Source organism: Galendromus occidentalis, unplaced genomic scaffold (assembly GCF_000255335.2).
Source record: "Galendromus occidentalis unplaced genomic scaffold, Mocc_1.1 scf7180000077497, whole genome shotgun sequence".
NCBI classification, from domain to species: domain Eukaryota; kingdom Metazoa; phylum Arthropoda; class Arachnida; order Mesostigmata; family Phytoseiidae; genus Galendromus; species Galendromus occidentalis.
The window spans coordinates 439,609-459,197 of NW_003805485.1; the positions used below are offsets into that span (position 1 = coordinate 439,609).

Sequence of the window (19,589 nt, forward strand, 5' to 3'; positions counted from 1 at the left end):
TCTGTTGCCGTTCATGAAGAAATCCCGATGTGTCCGAATGGGGAGTAGCGCGAGGAATACTATTCTCGGATCCGCCAGAAGATATCCGCAGATGCTTCGCTTGCTAGCTCACTGGCTCCTCCCTAATTATCAATCTCGCATGATCGATCCAGAATGGAAATCCGGCGGTCCGAATCGACCAGAAGCGTAATCACAGGATCTATTAGAATGCATTCGATCTACATGAACACCTCGATAAGGGCCAGTCTGCTGAATCCGATTTGCATTCGTAATTTGTCGCTCGTAACTTCTGTCGTCTGGCTGTGAGAATCGTGGGATTGCAAATCCCTATGAATTTGCATAGGACGGCAAGGAGCCGCCGATCACGTGCAATGTGAAAATCCTTCTCTTTATTCCCTCGAACAAATAGATCCCGGTCTTTCCGTCGTCGTAGTTCTTCGTGGATACCGGTGTCTTCGGGAGAGCACGAAGATCATACAAGCATAGGACTGAATTAAGCTGAATCACGCTTGCGCAAGCTGTAACGGCCCCCTTAAGCGCAGAAAATGCTGCCGGGCGGCTATTAAGTATCAAACCGTAGCTCGATCCTTGGTTGGGATAAAAATCGTGGAATACGTATCTGGAGCTCTAGATCGAGCTCGTTCAGAATATGCGAGCACCGGCTAACGGAGTCATTCTGCCGTTCTGTCCGATTAAAAGCAATTTCACCGAGACTCATAGGTGAATCGTGGTAGAAACGTCGAACAATGCTTCTGTCTTGCGTTTGATACGTTCATTCTTTGTCTTCACTGGATCGGAACGTGCCTCAGATCACGACACCGCGAGCGGCGACGAACGCGAAAACAGAAATGATATGGATACAGCGTACGCAGTGCCTTGAACTTGATCTTTCGCAACAACCGTTCCATGAGTTATCCATTGTACTGTACGACATAACGTAGATACACAGGAGGAGCAACGCGCCTCACAAGCAGCCCAATCAACGATCACAGGTGCGACCTCCCCCTTCCCCCGCTCAAGGGGTGAATGTTTACCGATCGATTGGACTCCACATTCTTTATCCGCATCTCGCAAGGCACCGGGTTATCAGGCCGACGATCGGGTCTGCCCTACTACGAGATCAATCAGTACACGCGTGAATGGAAGGAAGTCTCAATATATGATTATTCTGTGTGGACGATCACCGCAGGATCATCGCTCCCTAGTTCAGTTGGCGAGCAGGGTTTTTTCAGAAGAGAGTGTCCAAGCCCCCCGACTTTTTGACGGAAGGAAATCATTGCTCCGGACACAGATCCCTCGAGTCGACAGTAATCGTTAGAGTTTTTCTAGCGAGGCATAATATTTTTATAAACTCATGGTCCGCGTCAACGCAACTCGTTTCTAGTTCGGGCTCGTTATACAAACTAGCGGATATTCTTCTGAAGGTCTTTTTCTGTGAAATAAGCGGAATGCCTGGAAGCTGCCGCCGTGGGAGCTTTTCTCGATATTGCAAAACCCTCGTGTTTGCCTGAAGCTTCGTCACGATGCGGGTCCACACACCGGATCGATGCTGACGATTCGAAGCCGGTGGAAGGAAGAGGATGCTCTCAAGTGTTATCAGGTTAAAGGGTAAATTTCCGTTGATATGGCAAGGTCCGTTTTTTACGTTCCGTCAGAGCGGTTACCAACGAAGTCGGGACCGATGGCAAGTCCTTGGTATCGCTTAGATGAGGACATTGAATTTTTAATTCGTGTTCTGACCTGGATATCTGATTTCTAGTCCTGTTGTTGATGTTAATCTCATCAGAGAATATAAAACCATGGGCTCTGAGGAATATTGCCATGCAATCGTCAAGCCTGAGCGGCAGCGTTTTTCTGGCATCCGAATCCCCTGGTCCTCTCACTGCGTACTCCGCGTTCCCAAGTGGGAGCGCGATAGGCAAAAATCCAGGCTAATAAATCATGGGGGCTCGGCAAATGTCTCGAACATTGAAAATTAGCCAAGCAAAGTTTCTGTGATCCATTCCGAATCGGATGTCCTTTGAAGAATTCAGTGTTGTGTTGAAACTCGTCGGCCCTGTCACTTACACCCGAAAGTTTCTCTAGAGACGTAGACACCTTTCTACCCTTAAGTGAAATCTGCAAAGCCTCCGTGCTGTTTTCAACTTACAAAATGTCATCAGAACCGTACAAAAATTCCAATTCAGCTCCGAGGCATCGTGATTCCAACTGGGGGTTTTTGACTTTTTTTCTGATATGAACACTGAATCGCCATGCAGTCAATCGCAGGGTCCGAACGCTGACGCAATCTCTGATCGCAATCGACTATGACAGACGGACGGATTCGTGGAACACGTGAATAAAAGCCCATCAAACAATAATTCACTACAGAGGAGAAAGGGCGGCTTACATCGATTACAGGGGGTACAGGCAAATCGATCACGATGGACAGCTAAGAGGATCGATCATGATCCTCGATATCCATGTATGGATGCCGGTGTCAATATCCCGATGAGGGTTGGGCATCCATCCTCTTTCCGTCACCGATCCCGTTATCTTCTCAAAGAAATTATTGACAGAAACCGGGCGAATAATCCTAGGAGCTCCGAACGGATGCGATTTTTCGCGCTTTCCGATCTATGGTCATGTTTTCCAACGCTTCCATCCGATTACTCGCCGTCTTCTGAGCAGGATGGATGGGGCTTTGCGTAACAAAACGGAGCGATTCCAAACGATGCATCAAAAGTATAGATTGCCTGACAGGACTCTTGTTGTCGTTCTCGTTCTGAGGACCAGGTCGGCGGCGACGGGGAACACACCCTCTAAGTGCTTAATCAATCTGTCAATCGACGCCAGGGTTAACGAATTCTGATAGCTTCGGCAGCGCTTCGGCTTCCACCGTTGAGCCTTGATCGAGCTAGTGGTAATTGCTCACCCCGTTTTCCTCAGAGGGGTACTTCGCCACGTAGTGTGCAAGAGCCTCCATGATTCATTCTCCACGTTGATGGTGGCTAATCACTTTCGTTTTCGTCCCCTATCCGGCGAGACTCTTATCGACAAATCAATATGTGCATTTCAGAATTAACGTAATGGCGGCTCACGCATCACATGCTATTGCTCAAGCCATCAGCAGAAGATTTGATCGATCGAACCGCTAGAACATCATGCGAGCTGTTCGAAACGTCCTGCAGACTCGCGGAGATTGTCAGGTTCTCACGCTCTCGAATTCCCAAGCTCTCCCCGTTATTGTCCTGACGTCGCACGAAGCGACGGCTAACTGACTCTTCGGTCCGATGGTAGTTCTGATGCGGTAGCGGAGGAAGCCGCGCGAATCGATTGTCGGCAGCTGACGTCATCCCGGAGCGATCAGGTGGAAAATCGCTCCGAATAGGCGGGGACCGATCAAAGCGCCGCAGTCAGAGATCGGAATGACGAGGATTTATGTCGGACCGGGGCTCACCGTATGAGAGGATAAGTGGAAGTTCTTCTGTTGCTGTGGCGCTTCACGGATCCGTGACATCGAACGATCTGGTGTCGAAATATCTGTCTCCAGACTCGCCACGATTCTGACTCACAAGGGCTCGGCATCGATGGTGCTTTAGTAAAATCGCCGAAGCCGAGTCGGGATCGCCGCCGCCGCCGCCACCAAGAGCTACTCGGGTAGACATGCAGGCACCAAAGTTTTATCATTCGATTGTCGTAATGACTTCAAGGTCATCGCAGCCGCCGCCGCCGCCGCAAGCGCAGGGCCTCTGGAAGCGTCTGGACGCCGAGAATGTGCGTCCGATCAACAGACAGATCACGACTCGGCGTCGAGCTGAAAAAGGTCGAACACTGGGCGTCTTCGACTAATTTTTCCAGACCAGCGGCAGCGCCGTTCTGCTATGAGACCCACGGTAGCGGCGGCGGCGACTAATCGATTCTCCGGAAGGATGGATGTATTGATCGTGGGCCGCATTGACCAGTGTTCTCGAAGTTCCCAAGGCCATTTTTTTCGCCCTAAGGTCATCGGGTACTAGTTTGACGTCCGATACGCTGACTGCGAATGGGGTTCCGGCTGAGAACCTCGACCGGAGGAAAAGCAAGCCTTTGACGATTTCAATGAGTTTCTGGAGGGATCATTTTTTCGACAGGTTTGGGGCATGCAGGGAACTGATCTGTGACATTTCGATTCCTCCCCTCCCTCCCCGTCGGAAGTTCATTCTATGATACTCAGTTCTGGCTCGATGGAAATTCCCGAAAATAAACAATGATACGCATGAGCCGCTCGATGGATATTCATTCTTTCCGGTGGCCTAAGGAAATCCCGCGTCAACGAGTTCTGGCGCTGAATGAATACAGAGACCTTCTCCTTGCATAATATCGGCCAAACATGATATATGTACTGAAGTAGCCTTGTCAGACGATGCCCTTCGACGGTGAAAAATCGGAAACGGAAAACGCCGAGTTATGGCTGATGCCAGCTCGTTTCCAAGCTCAATCATCGATCTTTGCCCTAGCGAATGTCTACAGAAATCTGCCTCAGCGAGAGTTTCGAAGGGTTCCGACCCGGAGAAAACGCCTGCCTCCTCAGTCAACACCGAATCCGACATCCGAGGATAACACAATGACTCTGGGGCTACAAGCGTCGACCATTTCCGCGAGCATTCGGATGATGATCCCACAAGGATGTCCGCCTCGACCGAACCGCGTAGGACTGGTACTCAATGCTCAGTCAGCCCTCCTGAGTCCGTCTTGTCTGAGTATCGGGCGTCAGAAGAGCAGGCAAGCCGAATCCTAGTGTCTGGTGAGCCTCGTTCGAAGAGACTCATAGGAAAAACCCCCCTTCACGTCCTCTGCTTGGAGGCACGTACAGCTTCACAGTAGTTCAGCGGTAAGGGGCAGAGTATTGAAGTTTCCGAGACGCCCCGGAGCCTTCATAGACCCTGGCGAGTCCGTATCTTTTCGGATACAGTAGATTATGGTTTAATACCAGGCTATATATATACGTTTATTGCGTACCAAAGGATGCCTTATGGGACGGGACTCCGAAGTCTGGTATCCCTGTCGAGCAATGACTCACAGCCCCGCTAATAAGCGGACCTCAATCCTTTTTGATGGGCAAGATGAAACGTGCAAAACAGAGCGAAGCGTCGAGAGATGGATCCCCATACACAGAATCCGCCCCTGGTATCCCCTCAGGGATATATATGTATGCATATTCCTCCAAACCGGAGTTTCAAGAAGAATGGGCCGAGGATGTTTCTCTACCAGCCGTCGAATCTTACGGCTTTCCCTCGTCTACTCCACTGGGTAAACATTCCGGGAAGTCAGGAACACGTGAGGCTCGTTTAAACGTCAGTGTCTGGACAGCACTCTGCGGCAAGGCTTCTAACGAACTTAACGGCTTTATCAGCGAACACGCAATAATTCTGAACAAAGGCGTCGCTTCCATTTCTGACTCCGGAACGATTTATTCGGTGCACCTTCGCCGCCGGAATTTCTTGTAGACGCCGCTCCGGCTGACGACGCCGTTATTGCCTTCGAGAAGTGACTGTGCGGTGATGCAAGCTGCAAGGCCAGGCATGTGGGGCAGTCAAATCTGGTCTTGTCTGGAACAGACAGATCATCAAAGAGGGACGAGAATTGAGCATTTTCTCGCGCGTCAGCTTCTCTTGTCGAGATTAGACATAGCATTGACCACCCAGTGACGTTTTCCTTCCGTCGCTTGCGCTACGCGACAGTTTGTTCGTAGAAAATGTCGAATCCTCAGGAGTCTTTGGGGTCTTTCAGATACGATTCTCATCGGACTGTCGCATGGCACGCGAGCCTGAACTCCCCAATGCCAAGTCAAGGAACCGAGTCTTAGGATTCACTGTCCCATATAAGGCTCGAACCATAGACTCCGTTGCCTGAAAAACAGGCTCTCTGAAATCATATCCGGTGACCGGTGGGATCGACTAACGTTAGAGCGCAGGTCGGGCTGCGAATGTTAAGTCGTGAGCGAAGCGAGTGAGTCGCAAGTGATCGCTTATCGCGAGATGCCGCCGGCGGCGTCTTGATTTGAGATGATTCTTCTCGGCTGCCCGGAAGCTCTTGCGCGGAGAACTCTTCCTCCATCGCGAATCGAAGAAAAGTTCACTGGCTTGCTTGGAACTTCAGCGCTCCTGAGGAAATTGGGTCGGAATCACGCGTATCGGGCGTATCTCAAGTTCAGATTGACGGTGACTCGTGGGTTCATTGAGATGATGAAAGACCAACGATCCTTATCTTCCTGGAGTTTTGAGAAGGTGAAAACTGATTCGATCGTCTTTTCTACTCCGCAACCACTCATTCGTAGAACGCTCCGTCGATTTCAATTTGCGTCGATCTTTGAAGATATTTCTCTGTGAATTAATTCAATCATGAGATACTGCAACGAGCCGGCGATGAAGGTGATTCGAACTTTACTTTCTTTCACCATGCCATCTACCGGCGGATCAAGAGTCGAGGGAACACGCGCGTGCGAATCAACCCAAGAGTTATAAACAAAGATTACATCACTTACAACGGATTTCTGGAATGTCAGGTCATTGCGGTAGAGCGGCTTCCTTCGAACGACGCTTGTGGGATCGATATTCATCACGAGCTGTGAATGAGCAAAGTTTCCTGCCATGGAATCTTCCCGTTCCGACAGAATCAAGAGAGACGGTCTCCCCGAGAAATCACGATCCGGGCGGACTCTCGTAGACAGAGCAGGGGTCGTGCTTGCCATGTGACTCCCGAGGGGCTACCAGGCGATACAGGTCTGACGGGAATCATCGATCAATCGAAGTCAAGCGTGCCCGTGTTATAAAACGTGAAGCTTTCTGACCCCAAGTCGGAGTCGTGAGGAGGGGCATAGCATTGGAAATTCCCCGAAAATCATGATTGCTCTCCCGTAGCTCCACCTTGAATCTTAACCTATGCGCACGAGGTATTTCGGGGCATACCTCCCCACTCGAGTTGCTTAATGACCGCGAGTCTGTGGATGTCGCGAGGTCCGAACGATGGCGAAGCTTCGAGATTCTTCTTAGGCTAGAACTCCGATACCTAAACTTCTGACGGGTGAGCTTCCCCCGACCGAACGGAGTCGGAATCGAGGTATTCTGCAAAGCGATCCAGCAAGGTAGGACATGGTCGTTCCTCAAGGGATAGACGGAGTTCAGCGCGAAGGATGCGAGACTAGAAACCTGTCCAAGATATCAAGTTCACTCGGTTCCGGAGCTTGATTATTCTTACGGTCCATCACCTTCCTGAGGAGCGTCGATGCGGAATATTGAATCACATCATAGACTGCAATAGAAGCCGCACGATAGAAAAATGGGGATTCCGGAGCTCGTCGTATTTGGTCACCACCAGCTCATGGCTGCCAGAGCTCCCGAGAGGAAGCGGAAAACGTCGAGGTTTTTGTGAAAAATCGTGGTGCATATGAGGAGCGGAACTCCAATCTATTGCGATACCGGGAATCAATGAGACCTTCCCAATGATTAGAAGAGGCCGTGGCCACCACCGGAGGCGCGTGTTTGCTCCTTGAGGTTTTTCAATTATGGGAAAGTCTTCATGGTTTCATGAAACGCTCTGGTGAATGAAAAACCCGCATCGTCTTCGCAGTCCGTAGGTATCGAAGAGTCTCCTGGCTCCACGAGAGAACGTCTTCCGTTTGCTTCGTATAGGGGTAGCCTCACAAGTATGACACATCGTTCAGATATACCAGAGTCGGATTTTCGGGTCGGTGATAATAATCATGATACTGGAAGGGTTATCCAGAATCCAAGCCCAAGAGATCCGTTCATGAACTCAATTCGGAGCTGCTTAATCGAAATGCGTCGCGGGAACAACCAGAGCTCAAGAACCCCGATACCATTTCAACATTGTACGTAGCTTTCGAATGTCAAGTTGGTAATTGTTGTTGTAAACAACGAGGTACTTCGTGGGAACGTCTTGTGTCGCTTACCGCTGGTAGTGAATAACCTCGGTCCACTTGATCTGAACAGGCTGGCGGTCTGAGTGGAGGAGGAGAAGTAGGAGAAAAATGTGTCTTCCGATCAGAAGGAGCCGCGAAATGCCCCTAAGCTAATCGGAGCAAGGTTCCTTCGGAAATCTGGTAATCGGCCATTCGACCCGGAACGCGTTGTCGACTGACTCATGTTCACTGTCCGACCTTCTTCTCGAATTTAAAACCGGCGCGGCCAACTTTTCTATCAGGGCGAAGAATCTCCAGAATCGTACCGTCGTCTCCTCGGACAATAGCAAGGAGGAACTGTAGTGAACTGCCTCAGAGTCGACGGTGAAGCTCTCTTCTCTTTTCAGATCTGCGACATGTCCAAACGTGAAACTTGGGCTCCCTCGTTTCCCTGCGGTGAGATATTCACCGAAATTATCGTCTACAGAGACATCGAAGTCTTATCGGAGTATACAGAGTTTATATTGCGTCTTCATTCGAGAATATATACTTCACTCCTCCGGATGCATCGTATGATCGGTTTTTAGAAACTGGATCAAGCGTCAGCAATCATCCTACCTACGAACTATTGTCGAAGACATGCTCCGATTGTCCTGTACAACTTCGCTCTCTTCGAAATCCGCGTCGGAAGCCTTCAAAAATGAGCCGTGACAGATTTGATGATTCAAACCCTCCGCTCGTCTTTGCTGAATCCATTTCAAACCCTATCCATGGAGCGTCAATCTCCCCCAGTCTGTCGCAGAATATCAAAAAATCTGAAAGTCGAGGATGTGACCGAGCCGTCTTCGGCGAAGCATTCCCCCAGTCCGATTTTGACTATTCTTGATACGACTCCGGCCGCGAGACCCTTCTCGACTTTGAGGCTCCTTTTGAGACATTGTTTCAGCGCTCGATCGCATCGACAGTCCGATATCGTGTATTGATTTGGTCCCTTGGACGTCGTGGTTTCTCCAGGGAGCGCTCTTATTGGACACAGGTCGTGGTCTCGGCAGCAAGCATCGGGTCCTCGCACTAATCCCAAAGCTCCGTAGTTTTCCGCCGCATCTCCCGGACCGCACCAAAGAGTCCCTGAATCATAAATTGCAGCATCTATACGTAGTATCATTGAATCATGCGATCGAGAGAGGATGAAGCCCCGTGGAGCGGTGGCCAAGTCCTCGAAAGGCTGACGACGACTCGAGCGGCCGATTGCAGAGATTCTCCAATCGAGAAAATGGTCGTGGAACCATGACGGGACTGCACGGAGAATGAACAATGTATTCCTTACCGGGGAGCAGAGGATTCGCGAAGCGTGGAAACACCTGACTGCTAGCAACAACCTCCCCGCATTTTCTAATGAGAGTGATCATGCCCTCGAATTCGATCACTTCTGCTTTTCGTCCCAGTTTCTTGTACAGAAAATCGCGTTCGGCGCGGTCCCTGCAGAATGATGAGGCAATCACTCACTAATGATCTGATGATAGCTTACATCAATAATAATCTGCCAATTATCTGATGAAAGCTTACACCTCATCAATAATAATCTTCCGATCATCGACCACTGAGGGACTCAGGAGCTTGAACCTGAGTGTCGTGAATAGACCGATCACAGAGAAATGTCGAAGCTCTCCCGGGAAAATATTGGATGATTTCTCGCTGCGATGAGTCGAATCTTATGCTCTCGAGGAGAGCTTTCCCTATATGCCCTATACTTGCGGTCGACAGTTTTCGAGATTAGACAGCCTTGGTCTGGCAGCTGTGATAACGAATAATGTGCAGGGAGATTTTCCTGAGGAGAAGCTAGTTCGCTGCCGCGCCTCCATGAGGGGAATCAGCTTCAGAATAAGAAGGATGCCTGGAGTATGTAGTAGTATCACTCGAAACTAAAACGTCTGGAGATAATCCTTCGCGATATGATTCTTCGCCGAAAGAATCTGCTCAGAGCATATGAGGTTCACTCCGCCAGGAGCAGACGCTGAGAGGAGTGTGCGCTCAAATTCCGCCTCTCGTCAGCATACCACCGATCGAGACTCAGTTGACCATTGATTCTACTACCCGACAGTCTCATGTCTCCCATACTGCTTTTGCTCGCTCACCTTAGTTCAGTGAAGCGGCAATTAATGATGCGCCCGGCTTCGTCGTGAACGACTTCACCGACTATGACACCTGATGTGACGACCCGAGTTCCATTAGGCTTCAATATCGAAAGCCCGTTGGGCTTCCGGAACCATTCGCGGGAACCATGTGCTTCCCTGGAGAAACCAAGGCTCCTGAAATTTCGAAAATCATGGAGCCGTATTCCTCTACGTAGTTTGTCTCCCAATCCCACGCGCGCAGTCTTCTGAACGCCGTCGGAAGGAATTCGTCGTAGTTGTAGAATACGGGTATGGAGAGGGTCAAGGAAACTTGCCGAAATTTTTTGCCGTTTACCTGGTTTGGTGAAGCGAGCAGAGGATGCACACAAGTATTTGGCGAATCATCTCCGCGAGTTTTCCTCGACTAACTATTCACTTCGCACTGGAATTTCGGCTTCTCCGGCTCCGCAAAACATTCTGTGAGACGTGTGCGATAAGTGAGGGTATCGCGTACAGTTCGCTGTTTCCATCTCAACTCATAATGACCGGTCATACGGAAAGCGATAAGACATTCGAGAGCTCGCACTCTTGAACGGATCACGCCCGCCTTCAAAAATGTGGTCCGAGATGTCTCGCAGCGGGATTCCCTAGGAATGGTCGAATGTTCGCATTTGCACTGCCATGGGCGCGACGAGCACGCTCTACGTCATTGAAGCGGAGAATTTCTTGTGAGGCAGCAAAACTCGAACGCTCACACAAGTTGACAACTCTCACTCAGACGTCTGATGCCAGACATTGTTCTTAGAATTTCCGCTTTTCTTGGCCACTGCCGCGGCGGCGGTGACGGGGATCGCTGCGATCAAATGACGGCTGGGGGACCTCTCGGATGGATATGTATAATATTTTCATAGGGGCAACCCGTAGACTTGATTCACAGATCGCCGGATGACCATGGGAGGTAGCCAGACTAAGCACTGGAGAGATCTCACTATCCAGGAGGGAACCTGGTATACTCGAATCGGTCCAGTTCATCCACCCATTTCCAAATCAACCGCTTAAGCTCATCAAAGAATGCCAATTACACTCCAGATAAAACCAGAACAGCATTGAGTCGCTCTCGTTCGTGGCACGTATGAGTGTTCATGAAGCACTCGAACGTTGCACAAAGTTCCAACGTCGCGGGATGATTTCTCATGGCTCTGAGCAGTTGCGGCTGGGCAAACTCAAAAATAAATGATCGGTTATGAGCGAAAAATTCAAAGTACACTGACCATATCTGAAGCAGAGGCACTGAGCTCCCCAACCGCTGTCGAGGCGACCTATGAGAGATGCGCCTGTTTTTCGAGGAGACAACATATAGCACGAAATTGTGTCCGGACTTGCATCGGGAGACGAAATTCCTGCCCGGCTAGGATTAAATATCTGTGTGACTTGACAGGTTGAGCACGGGAGACCGAACAGCAAAGGCTACAGGTTTCCGTCTCCGTCCGCAGATGGTGGCGCAGTGGCGTCACTGAGTGCCGCGGACTCGGCGAGCAATTTCAACTTCCTAGAGCACGCTCGATTGGGATTTATGCTATTGTAGATGAGGATTCATCGTATCCCAAAGTTCCAAGTTGAAGATGAGTGGGCCACTCTCTCCGAGGACTAGTTTCCTACGCATCATATCCCAGGGTCAATCAATGGGAGCGTCATCCAAAATCTGAAAGATTCTTGCAATGAGCTGGCCTTGATCCTTCTTCTCGTGACGGCGTGACGTCCGGCTCTGAGAGCGTGTCGTCAGAAATTCGGCACCTGCTAATCCCTAATTAGATCGTTCCGCATTCTGTTTTCCTATCTAGACAGAACGGCTAGTCGCGTTCTACGATTTGATCACGCAAGAAAAATGCGACGAGATCAGACGGAATCATCATACGTGATATGCTAGATACTGGACGAGACCGAGAAGAACACACATATACTAGAGAATCATCGATTTATTGAGCGGCATCGCCATTCGTCCTGAGGCGTCGCCTTACGGATAAGGACGTACGCCCCGCATATTGCACATGAGATCAGTGAACACCAGTCTGGAAGACGCCCATCGCAATCAACCTTGATCCGGGGGATCTTGGAATACACGGGCATCGCGGTTAAAGTGTGTCTTGGAGAGGAAGACACCGGGTCCTTCTATGCTTCGAATGCTCTTGAAGCTTGTCCTTGCGGGAGAAAGTCTTCGAACAACTCCCACATTTGAACGCGCGCGGCTCGTGAACAGCCTTCACATGCCTGGTTGGGAGAAGGGATGCGATCAGATCCTCCGGAGTAGACAGGAGTTTCTGCATAATGGGTATCGTGAGCTGTAGGCTTCGGATGAAAAACTGACATCCATTCTATACCTCACGACTTGATCCGGTCTAGCGAAGGCTCTAGAGCATTTCGGACAAGAGAATGCCTTTTCGTTGTGTGTTAAAATATGCGAGGCCAAGTGGTGTTTGAGCTTGAAGCCTTTGCCGCAATGTTCACAGAGGAATGCTATTTCTGCCTCGTGGACAGCCAGGTGGCGCCGTAAGTACCGTTCCTCCGAGAACCTGAGGGAGCGAGACCTCTATCTTTCTTATCTGAACTTCGGAGAAAAAGGTCAGGGGAACGCCGAATAAGTTTGCGGAATTGATAAGCCGATCCTGTCCCGTACCGGCTGCTACAATGGGGGCAGTTGTAAAGGTGGCCCTTAGACTCGCGATGTTCCTTGAGGTCTTCAGGTTCTGAAAATCGTTCTTGACATATCTCACACTTGTATTGGAATCTTTGCGCGCGCCTCCCGGAGTTCCTCTGGGGACCCAATTCTTCCGACCGACTGTGTGCGTGGTTGTGGAAACTGAATTGGTACAGGTTTGGGAAGACTGCATCACACGGTGTGCACCTGCCGAGCAGAGCTCCTTAGGAATTGATCTCATCACTGCTCCCGGTCGTCGCTCCTTAATTTTGGCCCCACGGCACCGGCAACATTCAATCGCAGTTCATTTAAGCCCTGACTTAGGACGCACCTATATTCCTTGAAAACGTCATGGTGCTTCACATGATTGAGGAGTTCGTCTGCGTTCCCAGGGGTTTCTCCGCAGGATGGTAGGATACATCGGAACACCTGCATGGAAAATCTTTGTCGCGTCAGAAGAGACGGATTCTCATCAGACATTAGACAAGACTCTCGGTAGATTCCCGGACATAAATTTTCTGCGATGCATCGATTTCAGGAAGGAAATCTCACCCGCTCGGATATGTGCGTTTTTAGGTGAGTCCTGAAATCAGCGTAGGTGGCGAAGGAGGTAGTTGAGCAGAAGCGACATTCGAATCCTTTATCCATGCTGTTCCCTGTAGTCGGAAACGGAAATGAAGCAGAGGTACATGAAATTCAGACCTTGACGGATTGTTTTCCCCACTCTGATCGCGAAGTCCTGAAAGCTCGACTATCCAGTGCATGCAACTCGCGGGCTATATAATTATCGCGATAGATGACGGAGAAAGTTCCGTAGGCAAATGGAGTCAGAGACAGCTTCCAGGCTAACGGGAAGATTCTATTATTCAACAGTTCTCCGGCTCAAAAATGTCACTTTGTCCTTCACGTACCTCTGAGCGTCTCTTTCGGTAGGTGTCCGGTCGTGGTGAAAGATTCTTCGTGGATGCGATGGGGATTCCAAACCATGTGGGTGACCAGATGTTTCTTGACGTTGCATTTCTGAGCAAACGCGAGACCGCAAACAATGCATAGAAAGGGCTTTTCTCCAGTATGAGATCTATGGAGACCCACAAGAAAATTAAGATTTCTAGTGAGAAGTTTCAGACGAAGCAGTCTATCTTCCTAGTGGAGTATCGAGAAGACGGTGTGCGGCACTCCAAGAGCTACCTCATGTGCTGAGAGAAATCGAAGTTCTTCGTAAACTCCTTCTTGCAGTGGGCACACGTGAAGGCTTTCGGCAGAGGTCTGCGCTTGTGTCCTTTTGCGGATGCCGCAATCGGACGTTTTTCGGTAGTGTCATCGCCGCTCGGAAAACTCGTCTGCGGCTCCACGTTGGATGGGAAAGCAGACGAATCGGGCTCCAAGATCGATGGGACCGCGTCGTTGCATTCATATAAATCTAAGGAAAGCAAATTGTGAGAAATCGAGTCCAACCTCAGAATGAACACCGAGTGATCAGCTCAGCGACGGGCACAGCTTAACAATGGACACGAATCCAACTCGAGGGCTTGGAGGCGCGGTATTGGGCACTCCCAGGAGTCCGAGATCACTCACCCGGTATGAATCCGAAAGAGACCGTCGGCATCTGGCGATCGAAGTACACTTGGTCCGCTGTCGGGTAGGCAGCTTCCGGCAACTGGTACATTGAATTCGAGGCGAACAATCGAGGATCTGCCGGAGCGCCGAACGTTGGACCCGGAGAAGGACATCTGAGGATGGAAATGTCTTCCCGGAGGATGGCATCTGCAAAGAGATGAGAATCACCCGTTGATTAATGAAAACGTGGCTAGCACTCGTTGCCCAACGTCGACCATGCTCCCATCATGCTGAAGTTCGGGAGCGTTAGAACTCAGCACCCATGGTGAGAAGAGGAATGAATTGGGGAATGGAAAGTTTCAATATTTCCAAGTGCAATGGACGCTCGTCCATGAGAACACGGAAAGAATTCCATCGATATTTCGAGTGGAGTTTCTAGAATTCGATGAGCAGATGCACGAATCTCTCTCTCTCGAATAATAATAATCGGAGAGAAAGCTCTGCCGAATCCCATGCATAGCGATTGTGAGCCTTCCGTGAGGGATCGTACCTGAGAGGTCCTCCATGCATGAGCTTATCGCTTGATCGTCGTCTGGAAGATTAGAAAAAGTTCCTTGATTGATGTCGGAATCTCGGCTCTTGCTCTCGCAGATGCACCCTCGAGCGCAGCTTCTGAAGGCCCTCGACATGGACTCACGAAAGGAGTAATCTTCCCACAGAGAGCCTCAGGACCGACTTAAGGAGCTAAAGGCGGGGAGTTCTCGAATAAGAGCCAACTCCGCCTAGAACGAATCTGATCAATTCCATCAGCCACGGAGTCATATACACAAAATCGCCGATCAACAGCGCGGAATCTCCCAGAGAGAGGGGACATCTTTTGGGCTACTCTACGAAAGGATCAGCTGAACCTACCTTGCTGATGGAGTCACAATGATTTCTTGCGACGACTCATTAAAAACTCAATCACGTCGAACGAATTGGAATGAATTGCTCGTATGAGTATGGGCCTTTCCGTCGAGCACGCGAGCGGAAAATCGTCGACATATTTCCGGATGCTTTTAGCGAACAGAATCTCGAGCAACGCCGATCTTGGAGAGACTCTGCTCTTTTCGAACGAAAACAGCGTGCGTGTTTGTTTTTCTCCCAACTTCCTCATCTCTCGGAGTAGAAGCCTCGCTGTCAGAAGCGGCTCGGCACAGCGCGGCGGTCGAGGGGTTCGTCTCTCCTTTACGTTACGATCTGAGGGTCACAATGATTTGGAGCGGACGTTTACTTTGGGGACATCGAGTCCGGGAATAGGAGATGAAACCCCGATCCAGATAGGAAGGCCGTCTCCCTCATCAGGATTGGGGGGATCATACGATTTTGGAAACATAAGATGCTCCGTGCAGTGAAGTCCGAACCCATGCAGATTCACGATCCGCAACACCTGTTGTTGAGAGCCCTTCTCCCATATGACATTCTGCATCAGCCCGGAAGCGCGGCGTAATCCCATGATCTGAATTCTTACACTCCTAGAGGAATGAATGATTCAGCCCTTTATTCGGGAGTTTGCATTGGCATATGGGTCTGGGAACACACCGTGAGAGGGACGACGAGAGATTTTCTGGACATCAGTAGCATCCGTGTGTAAACGCAAATGTTTCCCGGCTGGTCAGCTCCTTCTCTCAGTAGCTCTTAGCATGTTCTGAGATTATGGCGGGAGCTTTCGGATCTTCCGCTTTTCCCCTCTCATGATCGTGAGTTCTGGGTGAGAGGAATCACCATCATACGGCTCTAGGGAGCAACATTAAGAGGAGACGCTTCCCGCACTCGAAACAGCGCACAGCTCATTTTCAAGGTGGGTGATCAGACGACGTTTCTTGAGACATCCTGCTGAAAAATTCAGGGGCTCAAGATTCCTCCACGATTGGGATTCGGGTCCTCAGGACCGGCGGCAGAAGTCGTTCGATTCTCGATAGGCGCAGCTGATGCACGTGGCATGACATTGGGCTATACCGCCAGACGTCACTCGGTAGAATCAAGGTCGTACATTGGAAGGCTGTCACCGTAGCTCTCGGTAGAATATGGGCTCACTCTGACGCGAGACTACCGTTTTCGGACGATCTGCAATCTCGTCCCGTGGGTCGGAGTTTCGCGCTGCCTCAAGGGGAAACTCAGAGCAGACCAGGATAGGGAGAAGGGTTGCGAAGCATACCGACATCGTCGCGTCTAGTCGTTTGCGTGGGGAATGCCTCTGATGGGACAGAGCAACGCCGAAAGACACATGAGACGGCACGCCATTGATAAATATCCTCCATAATTTTCAGTTGATCTTGAAGCAAATCAAGTGAAGTCAGTCTACGATGGGTGATTGCGGCCGTGTTCTAAATTTTTCGGCCGGACCTTCCGCGGTTCCTCTGGAAGTTTTGAAAACCGCGCAGCGAGAGATGTTGAACTATGATGGATCTGGGTGTTCAGTCATGGAACTCAGTCACAGGTGATGACAGATTGCAGGATTCTTCGCATGGAATATTTATTGTCGAAGATCTCTAGAGCCGGTTTCCTTTGGAATATCGAGATCTTCGGCTGAGATATTTTAAAACACCAGAGGATTCGAACTAGACTTCCGCGGTGTATGGTACGCTTATCGCGCATCGTACGATTCCCCCACAGGTCGGCCACCTTCGACAAGATCATTAAGTCCGCGGAGCAGGACTTGCGTGATATCCTGAGCATTCCTCCGAACTACAAGGTTCTTTTCATGCAAGGCGGCGGTACAGGGCAGTTCGCGGCCGTACCTCTGAATCTCTGCCCGAAGCTCAAAGAACAGAAGGCGGATTACGTTGTCACTGGTGAGAATCTACGCAGAGTTGCTCTCGGGTGTTGAATCAACGGAGAATTTCCTTCAGGGAGCATTCAATTCACACTTCGGCTCGGAATCTTGGGGAGAATTCCGTGAGACCATCTTGCGGTAGCCCAGCGTGACTTTCGGCGGCATTCCGCTGTCTCATTATGTGTCTCGGTCGTAATACTCCTCTGGCAGGGTCTTTTCTCGCCAAAATCATGACGAAAGCGGCTGGTATCGCGCGAGTGCTCTCCGCGCCTTCCCGTAGATTATAAACCTTATCGTGAATTGCGATCTCAGGGAACCAGTTCGGTCTCGACGCGATGCTGCTGATTGTCTGTGATCATGATCACGCTCTCTCAATCGCACTCAGATAATCCTCATGATGACAGTGATAAGATTTTTTATTCTCTACGGACGACGTTCACAGACCGTCAAAATGAGGGACAAGATTCGAAAGTTTTCGCGGAATGAACGTGCAGTATAATCTCAAAAATTCTCGGGCAGTTTTAGTGGAGAATGCTCCAAACTGAATGCGTACGCGCTCGAAGAGGAGCGGCGCGGAAAACATCGCGAAAGATCAGGACCACAACGAGGATCTCCGATCTCGGTGACACCGCGGGGAAATTGAAGGCGATACCGGAGCGCGAATATGTGATTATTACGATCCATCTTACAGGTACTTGGAGTCAGAAAGCAGCTAAAGAGGCCGCATCGTTCGTTCAAGTAAACGAGGTGTTCCCCCGACCAGCAAAATTCGACAACATTCCGCCCGAGTCCGGATGGAAAACATCACCAGACGCCGCTTACCTCTATTATTGCGACAACGAGACGATACACGGTGTCGAATTTCCACGAGTCCCATCGGTGGACTGTCCCATAGTTTGTGACATGTCTTCCAACATCCTGACCAGACCGGTCGATGTCTCGAAGTTCGGTGTAAGTATCCCATGACTAGCTCAGCTATGGAGTACAGTCGCGATTGAGCTCCTCGTCCTAAATTCCGTCTAACCATGGAATCAGGTGATAATTGCCGGTGCACAGAAGAATCTGGGACCAGCGGGAGTCACTCTAGTCATCGTGAGGGAAGACCTCATCGAGAATCCCGCTTCGGTTTGCCCGTCGGTTTTGAATTACAAAATCACCGCGGACAACACATCTTTGTACAACACGCCGCCCACGTACTCGATTTACCTCCTCGGTCTGACGCTCAAGTGGATTAAGGAGCACGGCGGAGTCGAAGGCATGCAGGAACGCAGTGCGAAGAAGAGCAAAGCCCTTTACGACTTGATCGAGGCTTCGGAAGGTTTCTATGTGAATTCAATCAACAAATCCTGTAGATCCCGAACTACGATCCCGTTCCGAATCAGATGTGACGAGGCTTTGGAAAAAAAATTCTTGGCAGAAGCTGAGAAAGCCGGCATGATTCAACTGAAAGGTCATCGCTCCGTGGGCGGTATCCGTGCTTCAATGTTCAACGCAATGGAGGTAGAACAAGCACTGAGACTCATCGAGCTCATGAAGACCTTCAAAGCTCAGAATCAGTGACGTAGAACGAGGAGACACGTTTCGCGGATTGTGGTTATCCTCGAAGGACTTGGATACCGGCTATTAAAACAGGTTCTTGAGCGGTGATGAAACCATCAATCTGCGTTGTTTACATTGCTCCGCATACGTGAATAAAACTTTCCATTGGGAATTATCGTTTTCCATTATCGACAAGCAGGTGATGATTCTTCATGGCCTCCCGACAGGGGCGTGCCCAGAATTTTTCCATCGCGTCGATGTATAGCGTATAGCATTGCTCCGTACACGTCGGCCGCACAGACGCATCCCGCGCTGCGGCGTTCGATAGGGGAGTATTTTATCATACACCATTGTCGGACGCCCCTTGAATTGCCCGCGCGCTCGTTGGGGAACGAAGTTTCGAACCCCCCCTTAGCCTAGCCTGCGGTCATGAGAAGTGTTGGGCGAAGCCTCATCGGTCTTGGGGGATCGCGCACGGGGCTTCGATCTCTCTCGGACAGATCTATCAACGAATCAGATCAGCGGACGTAGGAGCTCGCGAATTTAGGATGACCCTCTGCTCGGACAGAAGTGAATACCGAGCTGAATGGAAGCTTTCGAGAAAAATCAACGATTCCCGATCTGGAAAAGACACGAGAATCTTCATGTTCCTGAATATCATCAGTGTTCCTCGTGGAAGGTGTCTCCTCCGAGAATACTCAACAGGGAGCGACAGCCCCGAGCAAGCTCTTGGAAACACGGGAATGAATACAACTTATCGAGGGGAAGAACGGGGTCATCTGTATTTTACACTATTGATAATACTTCCATCGCGTCACGCTTCCGATCCGTTGGGTAAGGAAATTATCTCCCGGAGCCCGTGACCGAAACTCCGTGGGCTTCATCGGCACCGCGGTCTGGTCATCATTCGATAGGGGGTGCTTTTTTTGACACTGATTGTCAGCTCACGACAGGGTTTCGCCTTTCGTCACCTGAGGAGGAGAAAAC

At 50.2% G+C, this 19,589-nt stretch overlaps 3 protein-coding genes across 3 annotated transcripts; 1 reads left to right on the forward strand and 2 right to left on the reverse strand.

Annotated features, from left to right (window-relative positions):
- Window positions 1-8,391: 8,391 nt before the first annotated feature.
- Window positions 8,392-10,580, reverse strand: LOC100907150 (uncharacterized). Its single transcript, XM_003746430.2, has 4 exons — window positions 10,352-10,580; window positions 10,018-10,191; window positions 9,210-9,361; window positions 8,392-9,010 (listed from the first exon to the last, which is right to left on the reverse strand). Exons 1-4 carry the CDS (start codon window positions 10,399-10,401, stop codon window positions 8,661-8,663), a joined length of 726 nt encoding a protein of 241 aa, XP_003746478.1. The 5' UTR covers window positions 10,402-10,580; the 3' UTR covers window positions 8,392-8,660.
- A 1,386-nt stretch (window positions 10,581-11,966) lies between these two features.
- On the reverse strand, window positions 11,967-14,814 carry LOC100905936 (zinc finger protein 341). Its single transcript, XM_003746498.1, has 9 exons — window positions 14,799-14,814; window positions 14,267-14,455; window positions 13,880-14,111; window positions 13,603-13,769; window positions 13,244-13,347; window positions 13,023-13,120; window positions 12,671-12,898; window positions 12,375-12,566; window positions 11,967-12,264 (listed from the first exon to the last, which is right to left on the reverse strand). The coding sequence occupies exons 1-9, from the start codon at window positions 14,812-14,814 to the stop codon at window positions 12,129-12,131; spliced, it is 1,362 nt and encodes a 453-aa protein (XP_003746546.1). The 3' UTR covers window positions 11,967-12,128.
- A 1,175-nt stretch (window positions 14,815-15,989) lies between these two features.
- Window positions 15,990-18,714, forward strand: LOC100907004 (probable phosphoserine aminotransferase). Its single transcript, XM_003746429.2, has 5 exons — window positions 15,990-16,088; window positions 16,558-16,727; window positions 16,904-17,082; window positions 17,755-18,014; window positions 18,099-18,714. Exons 2-5 carry the CDS (start codon window positions 16,594-16,596, stop codon window positions 18,621-18,623), a joined length of 1,098 nt encoding a protein of 365 aa, XP_003746477.1. The 5' UTR covers window positions 15,990-16,088; window positions 16,558-16,593; the 3' UTR covers window positions 18,624-18,714.
- Window positions 18,715-19,589: the final 875 nt, after the last annotated feature.

Bases quoted from the DNA above. Each gene is read 5' to 3' on its own strand.
- LOC100907150 (XM_003746430.2), bottom strand. From the start codon at position 10,401: ATGATTCGCCAAATACTTGTGTGCATCCTCTGCTCGCTTCACCAAACC. The intron at 10,192-10,351 runs GTAAACGGCAAA...TCGAAATTTCAG, and splicing joins TGCTCGCTTCACCAAACCAG to GAGCCTTGGTTTCTCCAGGG. The intron at 9,011-9,209 runs GTAAGGAATACA...TTTATGATTCAG, and splicing joins CGCGAATCCTCTGCTCCCCG to GGACTCTTTGGTGCGGTCCG.
- LOC100905936 (XM_003746498.1), bottom strand. The intron at 14,112-14,266 runs GTGAGTGATCTC...TGCTTTCCTTAG, and splicing joins CTCTTTCGGATTCATACCGG to ATTTATATGAATGCAACGAC. The intron at 12,265-12,374 runs GTATAGAATGGA...TCTCCCAACCAG, and splicing joins AGACCGGATCAAGTCGTGAG to GCATGTGAAGGCTGTTCACG.
- LOC100907004 (XM_003746429.2), top strand. From the start codon at position 16,594: ATGGGTGATTGCGGCCGTGTTCTAAATTTTTCGGCCGGACCTTCCGCG. The intron at 16,728-16,903 runs GTGATGACAGAT...ATTCCCCCACAG, and splicing joins GTCATGGAACTCAGTCACAG to GTCGGCCACCTTCGACAAGA. The intron at 17,083-17,754 runs GTGAGAATCTAC...TCCATCTTACAG, and splicing joins GGCGGATTACGTTGTCACTG to GTACTTGGAGTCAGAAAGCA.